The following is a 12,344-nucleotide window of genomic DNA, read 5'->3' on the forward strand; positions in this document are numbered from 1 at the left end:
TGTGTTGCTGCGTTAGGCTCCGGTTCGCCACGACCCTTCTTGGGACAAGCGGTTTCAGTCAATGTGTGTGTGAGCCTCGCACAGTCACAGATCATTTTCCAGGTGTGTTAGTTAGGATGATTAAGGAGGAAGTAGTTCAGAACCTTAACCAGCATGCTATCAAGAAGAATCGGTTATGCAGAAGAGTACCTGTAAGCCCTAACCCTAACCGTAAATATGGTGGTTCTGAGCTATAAAAATGCCAGATGCTTGTAGCGCCTTGTGCAAAACAGACTCTGAGGATGTCAGGAGGATTCATGTAGGACAGGAAAAAGTGTTTACTGTGCTTAGTTAGATTTTTCTTTGTGTGCTCAGATTTGAATGTGTGTTGTCAGTGTTCACACTTTCGTGGCGACACAGAGCTGTCTGGTTTACTTCTCGCAACTGCTGTCCCCGGTAGGGAATAGCTGTTTGTTTCTGTAGGACCAGTCCCACTCTGTAGGTAACATTGTGAAACAGGGACGTTGATTACCTGACTTTTACCTCTTAAATCCTGTGCTGACTGCATTGTCTTCCGATCTCCCTGGAACACACTGGAGATTATGGCCAGTTCTGTGCTCTTCACCCAGTGCTGTGGAAGAGCGCAGTCTCTCGAGGGTCCTTACTGCGGTTTTCCTTGTGGTTTTCACAGGAGGCCAGACGGCTGCTACAGGGGGATAAGATCCAAGATGTTAAGGTTATTAAACTGAAAATTGTGCTGAAGACTGAAATCACAGATACTATTTGTGTTTTAGAGGGGAATGGAGGAATGCAGTGGCACAGCGGGTTTGACCGGGTCCTGCTCTCTGGTGGGTCTCGGGTTCGAGTCCTGCTTGGGGTGCCTTGTGATGAACTGGCGTCCCGCCCTGAGTGTGTCCCCTCCCCCTCCGGCCTTGCAGCCTGTGTTGCTGGGTTAGGCTCTGGCTCGCTGTGACCCTGCTTGGGACAAGTGGTTTCGGACTGTGTGTTTCTGTTTTAGACGAGGAAGGAATATTGCTGCTGTCCTGCATTCACTGGTGATGTCAGAGGAGAGAATGAGTAGTGGAATAGAAGAATTTGGGTTGTGCAGGTCCAAGCGCTCTTGTTTGGGGTGATGATGCTGTATTGTGATGTTTTCAGGGAAACGGTGAACCCTTGCACATGAAATGCTTCCCAGTGACAACATTCCACACGGACATGCTCATTTGTAGATCCCGCTCATGAAAGGCTGTTCCTTTTGGAAAGGCGTTGCTAGGATACGGTGTGCGTGAGGCTCACAAGCCCCCTGCGTCTCTCCCCAAGCGGGAGCCCGAGCCACAAGCACTTCTGAGTCAACAGCTGGCAGAAAAGTCTACCGCGAAAGCTGAAGGTCGCCGAGTGTCGCACGATGCTTGTCCGCAGTCCAGCTGACGGAAAAGTATGTCTTTACGTGCTATAAAATATTGTCTGAAAAAGAGTTTTTACCTGCGTTTTTCACCCAAATAAACTGTTCCAAGCTGTATATGTTTTCTGCTAGCTCATATCACTGGTGATCTGCTGCTGTCTTTGCTAATTGATTGCTAATTAATTGATTGTTGTTGATTGTACAGTATAAACCAACAAGAGCTCTTCAGACTTAATGCCATAAATCTAGAATGAGTGAGTTAGGCAAGGCCAGGTGAAACATGGATGAGAGGAGGAGTTGCAAAACTGCACACTCATTCTGGGACGTGGACAATACATGGATGTTCTCGTTCACTTTTGTTTTCTCACGTTCCTGATTTCCCCGGTTTATGGCAAAAGGTCACTGCGGTAGCACTTGATCATGCTGATGGTCTGAGAGGCATCAGTTGTGCCTCATGTCACTGAAAGAATAACCTCGGCGGTGTCGTGTTAACAAAGGGTTTCGGTGTGATGAATTAAATGAAAATGGCACATGGACATTTGTTTCTTATGTTTTCAGTGCGTCTCTCATTTTCGGCGTGCAGCCAGACAGAGTTTTACGTAACACTCCGAATTATGTACAAGATGTGCAGTATTTCCAGACAATTACTGCTACGGTAAAAAAAAAGAAATGTAAACACGCTCTCGTTACTCTCTCATTTTCTGCTTTGAGATGTTTTTTCCGGAGCTCTGTCTCAAATGACTCTCCAGGGTGCCGTGTTGAATTTTGAACCTGTTCCCAGCATGCACTGCTTCTGTGTTGCAGGAGAACAGCCTTCCTCAACTGATGTCTCGGCACAAATTCAACGCTGCTCCAGGTACCCCTACGAAGAGGACCATGTGGTCGCTGGCACCCCTCCTGCTCGCACTCGGCCTGGCCCTCACCTCCTTGGGTGAGACCTGTTTAACCGCCCTTGTCTGGTGCTTCGTGGTTGTGTCCGTTCACCATCAGCCAAAGTACAACAGCAGGTTCATTATCTCCAGTACATGAGTTGCTGGCCTATCCGCTGTTGATGGAGTAATTGTAGGAAATGAAAATGGAAGAAGCCAAAGTGACACTGACCATGTGCTGCTCCTCACTAAATGATAGCACTGTGATCTGGGGAAAGGAGCTCACATAGCTGATTTCAAGAAGCTCAGATTTCGGTTGGAAACATAAATAAGGAAATGCTTATAAGTTGAAACAAGAAAAGAGAAAGCACCCTTTTCCATGGTACAAAGGAAAGTGCTTTATTGCAGAATCCCGTACGTTACGGAAAATGGCTTTGACCCCTCTCGACTTTTGTCAGGTTGACACATTGTCTGGTAGAGTAGCGTTTAATTTTTCTCCCTCTTTTGCTCGCGCAGATTCAGATTAGGGCCACCGATTGTTTACACTGTGCTGTAACTTTGACGCGCAGCGTCTTGCGTACACTCGTGACTCCTTTCTCTAGTCCCGCCGCAGTCGCATATAAAAAGGTTGACGGATGAAAACAGAACGGAAAGTGTGCAAGTGACATGTACGTGTCCGAAGACATCATTTTCCTTTCTGTTGCTGTGGTTTCCCTCTTCCGGTGGACATCACAGCTTCGCGTAAGCTGGTCGCGCATACAGTAATTGTCCCAGGTGTGGGCTGACATACGATCTGATGGTTGAAGGAAAGGGTCCGGACATAGGACCTTTGAAAAAGATACCCTCAATTGGTCCAGTAAAATGCCAAGCACTAAACATTGCTGGGAAAAATGTAATCGGTTTTGGATAAAAAAAAGCTGCCGTGAAGTAACAGGCATAGTGCTAAAAGGATTTTTCTTGCTTTCCCTGATACTCTGATTTTCACACAGGAGATCTATGTGAATGAACCACTCCTCTTATTTCTGATTGTTCACTGCTTGTTTTCTTTCTCTCGTCCACCCCTACAGAAGCACTGCACTCTAGTGAAGTAGCCAGCATCTGTACAGGTAATGACATAAGTGATGTCCATCCTTCTGCTGACAGAGACAGTTGCAAATGCAACACGGCTGCAATATTATTTCTTGTTAGCAAAACTTGTGGTAGAGGGAACTCAGCATAGAGGTGTGGCTGGGTGGATTTTTTAAAGTACCTTATATTTTAGAAAACATTCATTAAAAACCTAAAGAATGTACTCGTGCTACTTATAACATGGTGATTATTAAAAAGACACGACTTCAGGGGAAATGATTCACGGTTCCGTGATTCACTGCAAAACTCAAAGGACAGAGCAACTGAAGAAGACGAGAGTAAATCTCTGCAGTACGACCAACAAATCTGAAACGACCGAGTCAATGCGTCAAGGGATAAGGCAAGGAGTTCGGAGACGTTGGGCCGAATGTCCCAAGATGGATCAAGAGGCCCGATGCGCTTGGCGTGACATCTGCTCAACGGCCAGGGTGCCGGAAATTCATTTCAGCTGCTTATCCATGTGTGTGAATATTCACGAGTTCCCAGTCCTCAGCGAGTAGCTGTTGTCCATTCCTCGTGCTGTCTCAGGTCCGATACTCACACCTGTTACTCTGGCACACCACTCACGTTTAAATAGCATTATTGAAAGCTATCATGCAGTTTTTTTTTTTTTCTGTGCTATTTTTGTCATGTCGTGTGTCTTACACTTTGTGTGTCACTCTCAGTAGCTACTTGAAAACATTTTTTGAACAGCCTGATTTTAGGACCTGTCAGGTAGATCCGGTTATCTCTGACGAGTGTGTTAGATTCGCTTTTAGCTGCGGTTCAGCGAGGTCTGTTCCAGTGATCAGCCTGTTTATGAGTGCCTGGAACAGATGACACGACAAAGGCGCCGAATGAATGACGCATGAACGAGCACAAGGTGGCCCTTCGCTGTGAATGCAGGCAGAGTTGCGGAAGCTGCTGCGACACGCTATTGCATCTCCTTATTCCCAGCTACGACATTTGTTTTCAGGGGTAGATTTGACAGCTCTTCCCCCTTCTCCACCTAGCTCGACGTTCGCCGCGTCACTTGGACCGTATGCAAGTCAGCATGTGGCCGATGGGAGCGAGAGCACCTCTAGCCCTGCGCACAGCAGATTCTGGGAGTTCCGAAAAGGCGACCCTTTTCTGTTTTCACGTTGGAGCAGGAGGAACTGCGTTGGCTGACTTCCAGTTCTCACACGGCAGTAGCGGAGATGATATTAGCTCTCACAGGAGCGATTAGAGCCAGCAGTGTCAGTATGACGTGTAAAGTCTATGTTATTGTAATGACCCGCGTTACTGGGCAGTGTTACGTTTGAGCGGGAAAATAGGTTTATTGTGAATGGTTGAATTGTGGGTAAAATGGAATTAAGTGTTCAACCGTTGTAGGAACTCACGGGGAATATAAGAGGGTGAGTGTGTTGGCCAGTGAAAAACAAGAAAAGCCTGAGGGATGTTAAGCAGGCTGGGAAGGCTGGCTTAAGGTGTAGGTCCATGAAGCAAAGAGGTCCTTGGACCATGAAATTTATTTCCTTGTATTTGTGCCTACATCTCTCCCTGCTTGCCAGTGTTTGTAATGAATGCTGCCCGTGAGTCCCTTTTTGCCCCATCTGAGCCTACAACGCATTATGTAGATATGTCTTTTTAAATACATCGTGTATCTAATACATTATGTATGTGAGAAGTAAAGGCACCCAGTATCACTATTTCATGAATATAGTGTATACCACAAAAAACCGTTTTTGAAACAACAGCATATGTAAGTAAGTCTCTAGCAACACCACCATCGTCAGTGGTCTAACGTGCCGTTTTTCCTTCTCTTTAATTCTGGAAAAATGAGGAGGAACAAGTTCCGCAGGGGTGTCTCACTTGTGGACAGCCTGAACTGTCCATGGGAGAATGGTCAACAACTGTCAAATTTCCAGATTTCCTGCAAGGTCAGAAATCTCACAAGACAGAACAGGAGTAACTCGTGGAGTGAATGGTGAAAACGCTCAGCTCTGAAAGACGCACTCAGACGATGATGATGGTGATGATGATGATGATGATGATGAATGGACGTTTCTATAGTGAGGTCACAAGTTCCGTTTGTAAAGCTGTTATCCCTCTGACTTGCTGTTGTAATAAGGATGTCCAGTAAGAAAAAGGGCTTTAACTGTGATGTGACATTCATTCAGATTTTTAACTAAACAGTGACGCATATTGTTTCGGATTTGTTGCCCATTTTGTCTAACGTTACATAGACATCGTAAGCTCGTGTTAACATGACAACTTGTGGTTTTCTAAATGAATCCAAACTGCAGACCTGCTCTCTGTCAGTTCTGTACCCCGTGCAAGATCCTCAGTGTTCCATGCAGAATCAGTCACTTAAATTAACAGATGTCTCTTAATATCACATTTATATGGTCATTAGCTCCAAAACACTGTGTTTGGTTCGACATTTTGCGCAGAGGAGTAAATCTAGTGTTAGAACTTAGTAAGGTTGTAGAGCGTTGCATGATCCTTCCTTTCTTGTCTTCCCCCAGATGAATCCGGATTTGGCCCGGTGTTTGAGGAACAGCCCATGGACACCATCTACCCAGAGGAATCGCCCGAGGAGAAGATCACCATGAGCTGCCGGGCGCGTGCCAATCCACCTGCCACGTACAGGTAGCTACAGGTCAAAGGCCTTTGGACTGTTGTCCGGTCCGAAAGGTACCTGAAGAGTATCTGTGTGCCAGTTTTGGTAACCCGTACTTTGGGTTTGAATCTGGCACATCTCAGCTTCTGGCTTGCTCTGGTCTCCCTGTGGTTGCTCTGAATTCCACTGACATTGTTGCTGATCATTTCTTGCCTGCTTTTCGATGTCTTGAGCAATGACGTTTCCTTGAGCAGTGTCCTTTGTCCACTCTGAGGAGTTGTCCCAGTGTTGTGAACCAAGAATTCCACATACTTCAGAATTGTACCAGTTCATGATATATGATCCTGGGTTGATGACTGTCCATAGGTGATGGTCTGCAGTTTTGTCTTGTCCTGTGTGTGTCACTCTTTAATGCCCTCCTCAAACCCACCCCACTGCCTGAGACTGCAGTTGCACAATAGATCAGCATTTACCCAAATCACTTTGATTAACGGTTCAGGTGGCGGCTGAACGGCTGGGATATCAAGCTGTTGGAGCAGGAGGATGAGCACTACAGCCTGGAGGACGGGAACCTGGTGATCACTAATCCAGACCGGAACAATCACGTGGGGAAGTATGAGTGCGTGGCCCAGAACATGTATGGCACCATTGTCAGCAGGGAGGCCATCGTCAGATTCGGATGTGAGTAACGGAACACCTGTGCAACTGTGTGTTTCTGTCCTGCTCAGTCCCTCAGGCATCCCATGGCAGCAAGACACTTTTCTGTGGAAACATCAAAGCCGAGGGAATAGTGACGGGAAAAGTGCTCATAAAAATGCTGCTTGAGGTTCTGTAACATTTGGTTGGACTGACAGCTCCTTCACACAAAGGACACAGTGAACATACATGTTTTTGTTTCACAGTGTGCTAAAAAAAAAACATCGTACACATCAAGGACATTCTTCAAGGCCGAGGCAGCTGGCAGAGCAGAAGAGACTTAGAGAGGATCTGTCTGACATTGCATGTGACACATAAAAATAACAATGGGAGCACTTTAGGTGTAGAGGTGGCATTCATTGCTCCTTGTAGAAATGCTGCAATGTTCATTATTTCCCTTAGAAACAATGTAATGTTCATTGTTCCTCTTGGAAACACTAATGTTCATTATTCCCATTAGACACACTGTAATGTCCACACTTCATTGTCCTAGTTCTTCCAGTTGCTCACCGGATTAATGAGATGACACCGTCTCGTTTGCAGATCTAGATCCTTTCTCCACAGAGGAGCGGGATGCAGTGTATGTAAAAGAGGGTCAAGGGGCCGTCCTTCTCTGTGCCCCACCTCCACATTACCCAGGTAAACACTAAAAGAATGCAGGGTATTTGCGGAATATCTCATCTTTCATACTCCTTCCCTTAGAAGTGTACTTTAGTATACAAGTCCTGCTTTATGGTCTCAGTTGTAATTTTTAAGTGTTTAAATAAATTCCAAAATCCCCAAAAGTGTGTTGTTAAGCTCATGCGGAATAGAAAACAAATAAAATCTTGCCCTCTGTGATGTAGACTTGGGTACAAATTCTTGCAAACCGGTGTACAAACTATGCACTTTTTTGTGAAAACTTGTCTGCCAGCGTATTACGGCGTTTTATTACCGTGGACATTTTCGCAACAGGCTTCGGTTGACGCACTGCCAGTGCCATGATGGATGTTGTGCAGATATTTCCACGTCTGCTTGTACGCTTTTTCTCATGTTTTCCTGGTGTGGAGAGAGGACCGCGAACATCTGCCCCGTGAGACGTGTTGACCAGCATGTGTCCCTCTGCTGCAGATGAGCTGCTGTTCCGCTGGATGCTCAACGAGTTCCCGGTTTTCATCCCGCTGGATAAGCGGCGCTTCGTTTCGCAGACCACGGGAAACCTCTACATCTCCAGGGTGGATTCCAGCGATTTGGGGAACTACTCCTGCTTTGTATCCAGCCCTTCCATTGCCAAAAGCGTCTTCAGCAAATTCATCTCGCTTGTTCCCATTCCTGAACGTAAGTGGGTCTTCACGGGAGCACCAGGGTTCTCCGACAGACCTCTGGCCCAAAGCGGACACTCAATTCTCAATCTTGTACCCTTGTCATGTAGCGTGGCTGCAAGTTCTCATCTAGACACATCAAAGGAGGATTATCAATAGTGACACTGTGCTTTGGGTGGAAATTTGCACAGGATAAGAGACACTAACCGCTGGCAAACTCACATATATTGCAATTTGTATGCAGAATGGGAGTTATACAGCTAGAACAATGCAGATTTTGAGAGAAAGTGGGACATTTAGCCACAAACCAACAAACATGGGTACTCATGGAGTCCAGGGCATTAGAGTAGAAGAGCCTTTTGTCTCTTTGTTTCTGTTTGGAAAAGTCTGAGCAACAGAGAAGCAGTTGCTGGATTATCCTCCAAGCCCATTAATTTCATAAATACAATGACAAAAGTGTGGACTGTCCCCCGTAGGATAGAAAACGTCAAGATTACAGCTGAGAAGTTCTGAATTTTGTGCGACTGCAACTGTTCACAACTGGAAGGTGACGTGGTGAAACCGCTGCTCTGTCCCAACGAATGTTTGTTCTGGAGGTGGAACGCCAGTACGTTGCAAAGGGCTGTAATGCCATTGGATTTTCTTCATTTTCTGTTTTCCAGGCCCCACAAGGAAGTATCCCGCTGATATTAAAGTGAAATTCCCAGACTCCTATGCCTTAGTGGGACAGAACATAACACTGGAGTGCTTCGCTCTGGGCAAGTGAGTCTTCGAGCTCACGCGTTTACATTTACGTTTATTCATTTAGCAGATGCTTTTCTCCAAAGCCAAGTACGTCTCATAGAAAATATAATGTGTGCATTACATTAGCAGAAAAATAGACTTAGATGCAGACGCATGATTCTTAAGTGCAGTTAGTTTGTTTTTTTCCACCATATGAATCAATCAAAACTTTATCTGAATATCGACGATTCCTTCCTAGTAATTTTTCTGTATATACTGTGTGTGTGTGTGTGTGTGTGTGTGTGTGTGTGTGTGTGTATATATATATATATATATACAGTATAAAATATATATATATACATATAAAAACCTTTACGTTACAGTACAGGAATAGTTGCGTGAAGGTTTATCCATTGTTTAACAGGCATGATCTCAAAGTTATAGTGCATGAACATTTATGCTTTACGTGAACTTAATAGATCACAGTCAAAGTGAGTCTGGAAGAGGTGAGTTCCAACAAGCCTTTGCTAAAAGGATCCTCTCCCACTGCTCAGGACAAGCAGTTTCTGAAACTGGGTGGATGGATGGATGGATGGATGGATGGATGGATGGATGGGTATTTCTTTGAATTCTGGAGGAGGTGATTTCATGCGTTCTCTACTCCTACACATACATAGTTTTACTATGGATGGATATTTTTGATGTTTGTTACTGAAATGTTTGTTACTGAAAGGGAAATGTCCACTGCAGCCAGTTTACAGTATGAAGCAATGCTCCGTCACTTGTGGCCACCTGTTTTGTTCTTTTTGAACCTCGGTACGGTGTTTTGGCCAATGTACCACAAAGTGATGGTGTCACAGGTGGTGTATCTGGAAGGTGAATATTGAATAATGGTGCTTCCGGTCCTTTTAGTGTGAGGAGTAACTCATATTACAAGGTGATCTGATCATTTGGAAAATGATATTTAAATTTGTTTGAGATGGTTTATGGTATGTTTGGCATCATTCTAAATCATTTTGCATAATACTCACATTTTAAGGGGATCCCTTCTAGCCTGGTACTTGTGTAGGTAAAGAAGGTAAAGAGACATGCCGACATGACTTGTTCACCGCTTGCTGTTCTTCGCAGCCCCATCCCAGAGATCCGCTGGAGGAAGGTGGATGCCGAGCTGCCCGCCAACCATGAGGTCAGCATGGAGAAGGCGCTATTGCACCTCATCAATGTACAGCAGGAGGATGAAGGCACCTACGAGTGTGAAGCCATCAACTCCAAAGGCAAGGACCGCCACCGAGCTCGTCTCTACGTCGATGGTAAGCCTCTGTACCGCACATGCCTTTGCGTACAGTACCTGAAAAGGGCCTGATAATGACCAGAGAGGAATGCTAAAGGAAGTGCTGAGGAGTGGAAAAGCCCAGAAGAGCCGGAGCGGCTTTTTTTAAGTGTAGCCTTTTGTCTGTCTTTCTCAAAATTTGGTACGAGACGCCACTGTAGCACATGTTCTGATCTCACCCTTTCCTAGCGTATCCAGAGTGGGTGGAGCACTTCAGCAGCAGAGAGGCAGACATCGGCAGTAACCTGACCATGTCCTGTTTGGCCAGTGGAAAGCCCAAGCCTCACGTGCGCTGGCTGAAGAATGGGGTCTTGGTAAGGGTTTGACCACCTGCTGGATGTCGAGCGCGGAGAGACTCAGCTGCAGCAGCTCCCTGGGACGGCATGGCACATCAAGGCACCCCCTACGCTCTGAAAACGCATACAGACGGGCACTGTGGGGATTGCATTGTTTCCATGGCAACATACGCAAAACAGACAGTGCAGAAAGAACGTAATGGTCATAGCCCTGTCGAACCCGTAGCCAGTGCCACTGTTTTTAGCAGCCTAGCAGTATCTCCTCAGGGGGGCTGACAGAACAGCTGTAGCAGTGGCAAGAGAGATGGGGTGCCATGTCAGCGGGAGAATCTGCTGCAGCTATCCAGTTCGGAAACAAGTCGGGTACTTGAGCAGAACCAAATGGGGGGGGTTATGTCACTGTGAAGTTAATCTGCAGAACGAGCTAAACCACAACGGGGGCTTTTTTCTTTCCAGCATGTAAAGGGGGAGCTCAAATTTACTGGGCTGACTTTCGAACATTCCGGAATGTATCAGTGCATCGCTGAAAACAAGCACGGCGTCATCTATGCCAGCGGCGAGCTGCGAGTCATCGGTGAGTGGGAAGTGAGAGAGGGAGGGAGGAGGGGATTCCGAACTCGAACCCCAGCACTGATGGCATTGACGAGGACTGCGCTCCTCCTTGGGAACTTATTGATCTCAGACGTGCACACTCACGCCGATGGCCGATGAAGCTGTGACAGGTGTGTTTTGGTATGTTCTCTGTAGCTGCAGAGCTCACCAATGTGGCGATCAGTGAAATACCTGCTCTGATGAATGTGAGACGTTTCGCTTTGAGGAGAACATTTGTATTATTATTATTATTATTATTATTATCATTATTCTTTCTAACCCGTGCTTTTCCTTCCCCAAGCCTGCGCCCCCACATTCGAGCACAACCCTGTAAAGGAGAGGGTGCTGGGTGCCAAGAATGGGCGCGTTCTCATGGAGTGCCGGCCCAAGGCCGCCCCACGGGCCAGGCTGTCATGGAGCAAGGGCACCGAACTGCTCTCCAACTCGTCCAGGTCAGAACGTTGTGGCTGACGAGGTCCTCGGCAGCGCTGTGCTCAACGTGCCGCGGACACAGTAAATGTGTAACTGCTGCTGTGCTGTGTTCCTCGCCATAGCTGTCATGTTCTTCTTTGAGGAAAGGGTGCGGTGATAGTCAGGGTACAGCCTGGTGGGACATTGGTTCATCTTGGAGGAGCTGCAGTCTCTCACACACACACACACACACACACACACACACACAAACACACACACACACAAACGCTATGGACAGTTTAGTCGCAAGTTCACCTTTCGACTTTGGACTATGGGAGGAAACCAGAACACCTGGAGGAAACTCGCGAGACCACAGGGAGTACATGCACACTCTATACAGACTGAGTTGGGTTTGAACCTAGAGCCAAACAGGCCAGAGCCAGAGCTCAGCTTCTGCTGGATTCATAGAATGTGGTAGCTGGGTTTGGATGCTATGTCTTGAGGAGACTGGCAGTGCAGACCATCATTTGCATGTCATTCAGGAACATGTTGGGCTCTGTTCTGTGCCAGGGGGTGGCCTATATCTGATTCCCTTTGTGAAAGGACTGTCTCAAAGTAAGGTGTCTGTGTGAACCCCCTCCTGTCCTGTCCTATCCTGTCCTGTCCTCTGGCAGGATACACATCTGGGATGATGGCACCCTGGAGATCCTCAACGTGACTCAGATGGATGAAGGGAAGTACACATGCTTCGCTGAGAACGACAGGGGCAAGGCCAACAGCACGGGAACCCTGTTCGTCACTGGTGAGCTAACGCGCACACACACACACACACACACACACACACACACACGCACCCTGGAAAAGACCATATTCATAGACTGGCATCGGTAAAATACTAAAATGTTGGAGCTAAGACAGCAAAGTATTGTAAGGCTCAAGGTACAAGTGTCATGTAGCATCCTTCTCTTTTAGAGTTTCCGAAAGTGCTAAACCGTCTAAAAATAGACTAATTATTCTGGTGAGCAAAGTGTTCT

General features: G+C 46.5%; 2 protein-coding genes across 2 annotated transcripts in view; both read left to right on the forward strand.

Moving 5' to 3' along the window:
• ttll1 (tubulin tyrosine ligase-like family, member 1) overlaps nt 1-12,344 on the forward strand; it is a 917,975-nt gene that overhangs the window by 876,345 nt on the left and 29,286 nt on the right. The gene's annotated exons all lie outside the window — the stretch shown is intronic.
• LOC108942271 (contactin-1a-like) overlaps nt 1-12,344 on the forward strand; it is a 30,733-nt gene that overhangs the window by 5,177 nt on the left and 13,212 nt on the right. The window contains exons 2-13 of the mRNA XM_029252123.1: nt 2,186-2,312; nt 3,318-3,356; nt 5,868-5,991; nt 6,462-6,643; nt 7,202-7,297; nt 7,769-7,975; nt 8,622-8,721; nt 9,811-9,992; nt 10,202-10,326; nt 10,765-10,882; nt 11,201-11,351; nt 11,985-12,112. Of these exons, the coding sequence (XP_029107956.1) occupies nt 2,186-2,312; nt 3,318-3,356; nt 5,868-5,991; nt 6,462-6,643; nt 7,202-7,297; nt 7,769-7,975; nt 8,622-8,721; nt 9,811-9,992; nt 10,202-10,326; nt 10,765-10,882; nt 11,201-11,351; nt 11,985-12,112 (1,579 nt within the window). The remainder of the gene's footprint in view (nt 1-2,185; nt 2,313-3,317; nt 3,357-5,867; nt 5,992-6,461; nt 6,644-7,201; nt 7,298-7,768; nt 7,976-8,621; nt 8,722-9,810; nt 9,993-10,201; nt 10,327-10,764; nt 10,883-11,200; nt 11,352-11,984; nt 12,113-12,344) is intronic.

The sequence above is a fragment of the Scleropages formosus genome, chromosome 5 (assembly GCF_900964775.1).
Source record: "Scleropages formosus chromosome 5, fSclFor1.1, whole genome shotgun sequence".
In the NCBI taxonomy this organism is placed as follows: Eukaryota; Metazoa; Chordata; class Actinopteri; order Osteoglossiformes; family Osteoglossidae; genus Scleropages; species Scleropages formosus.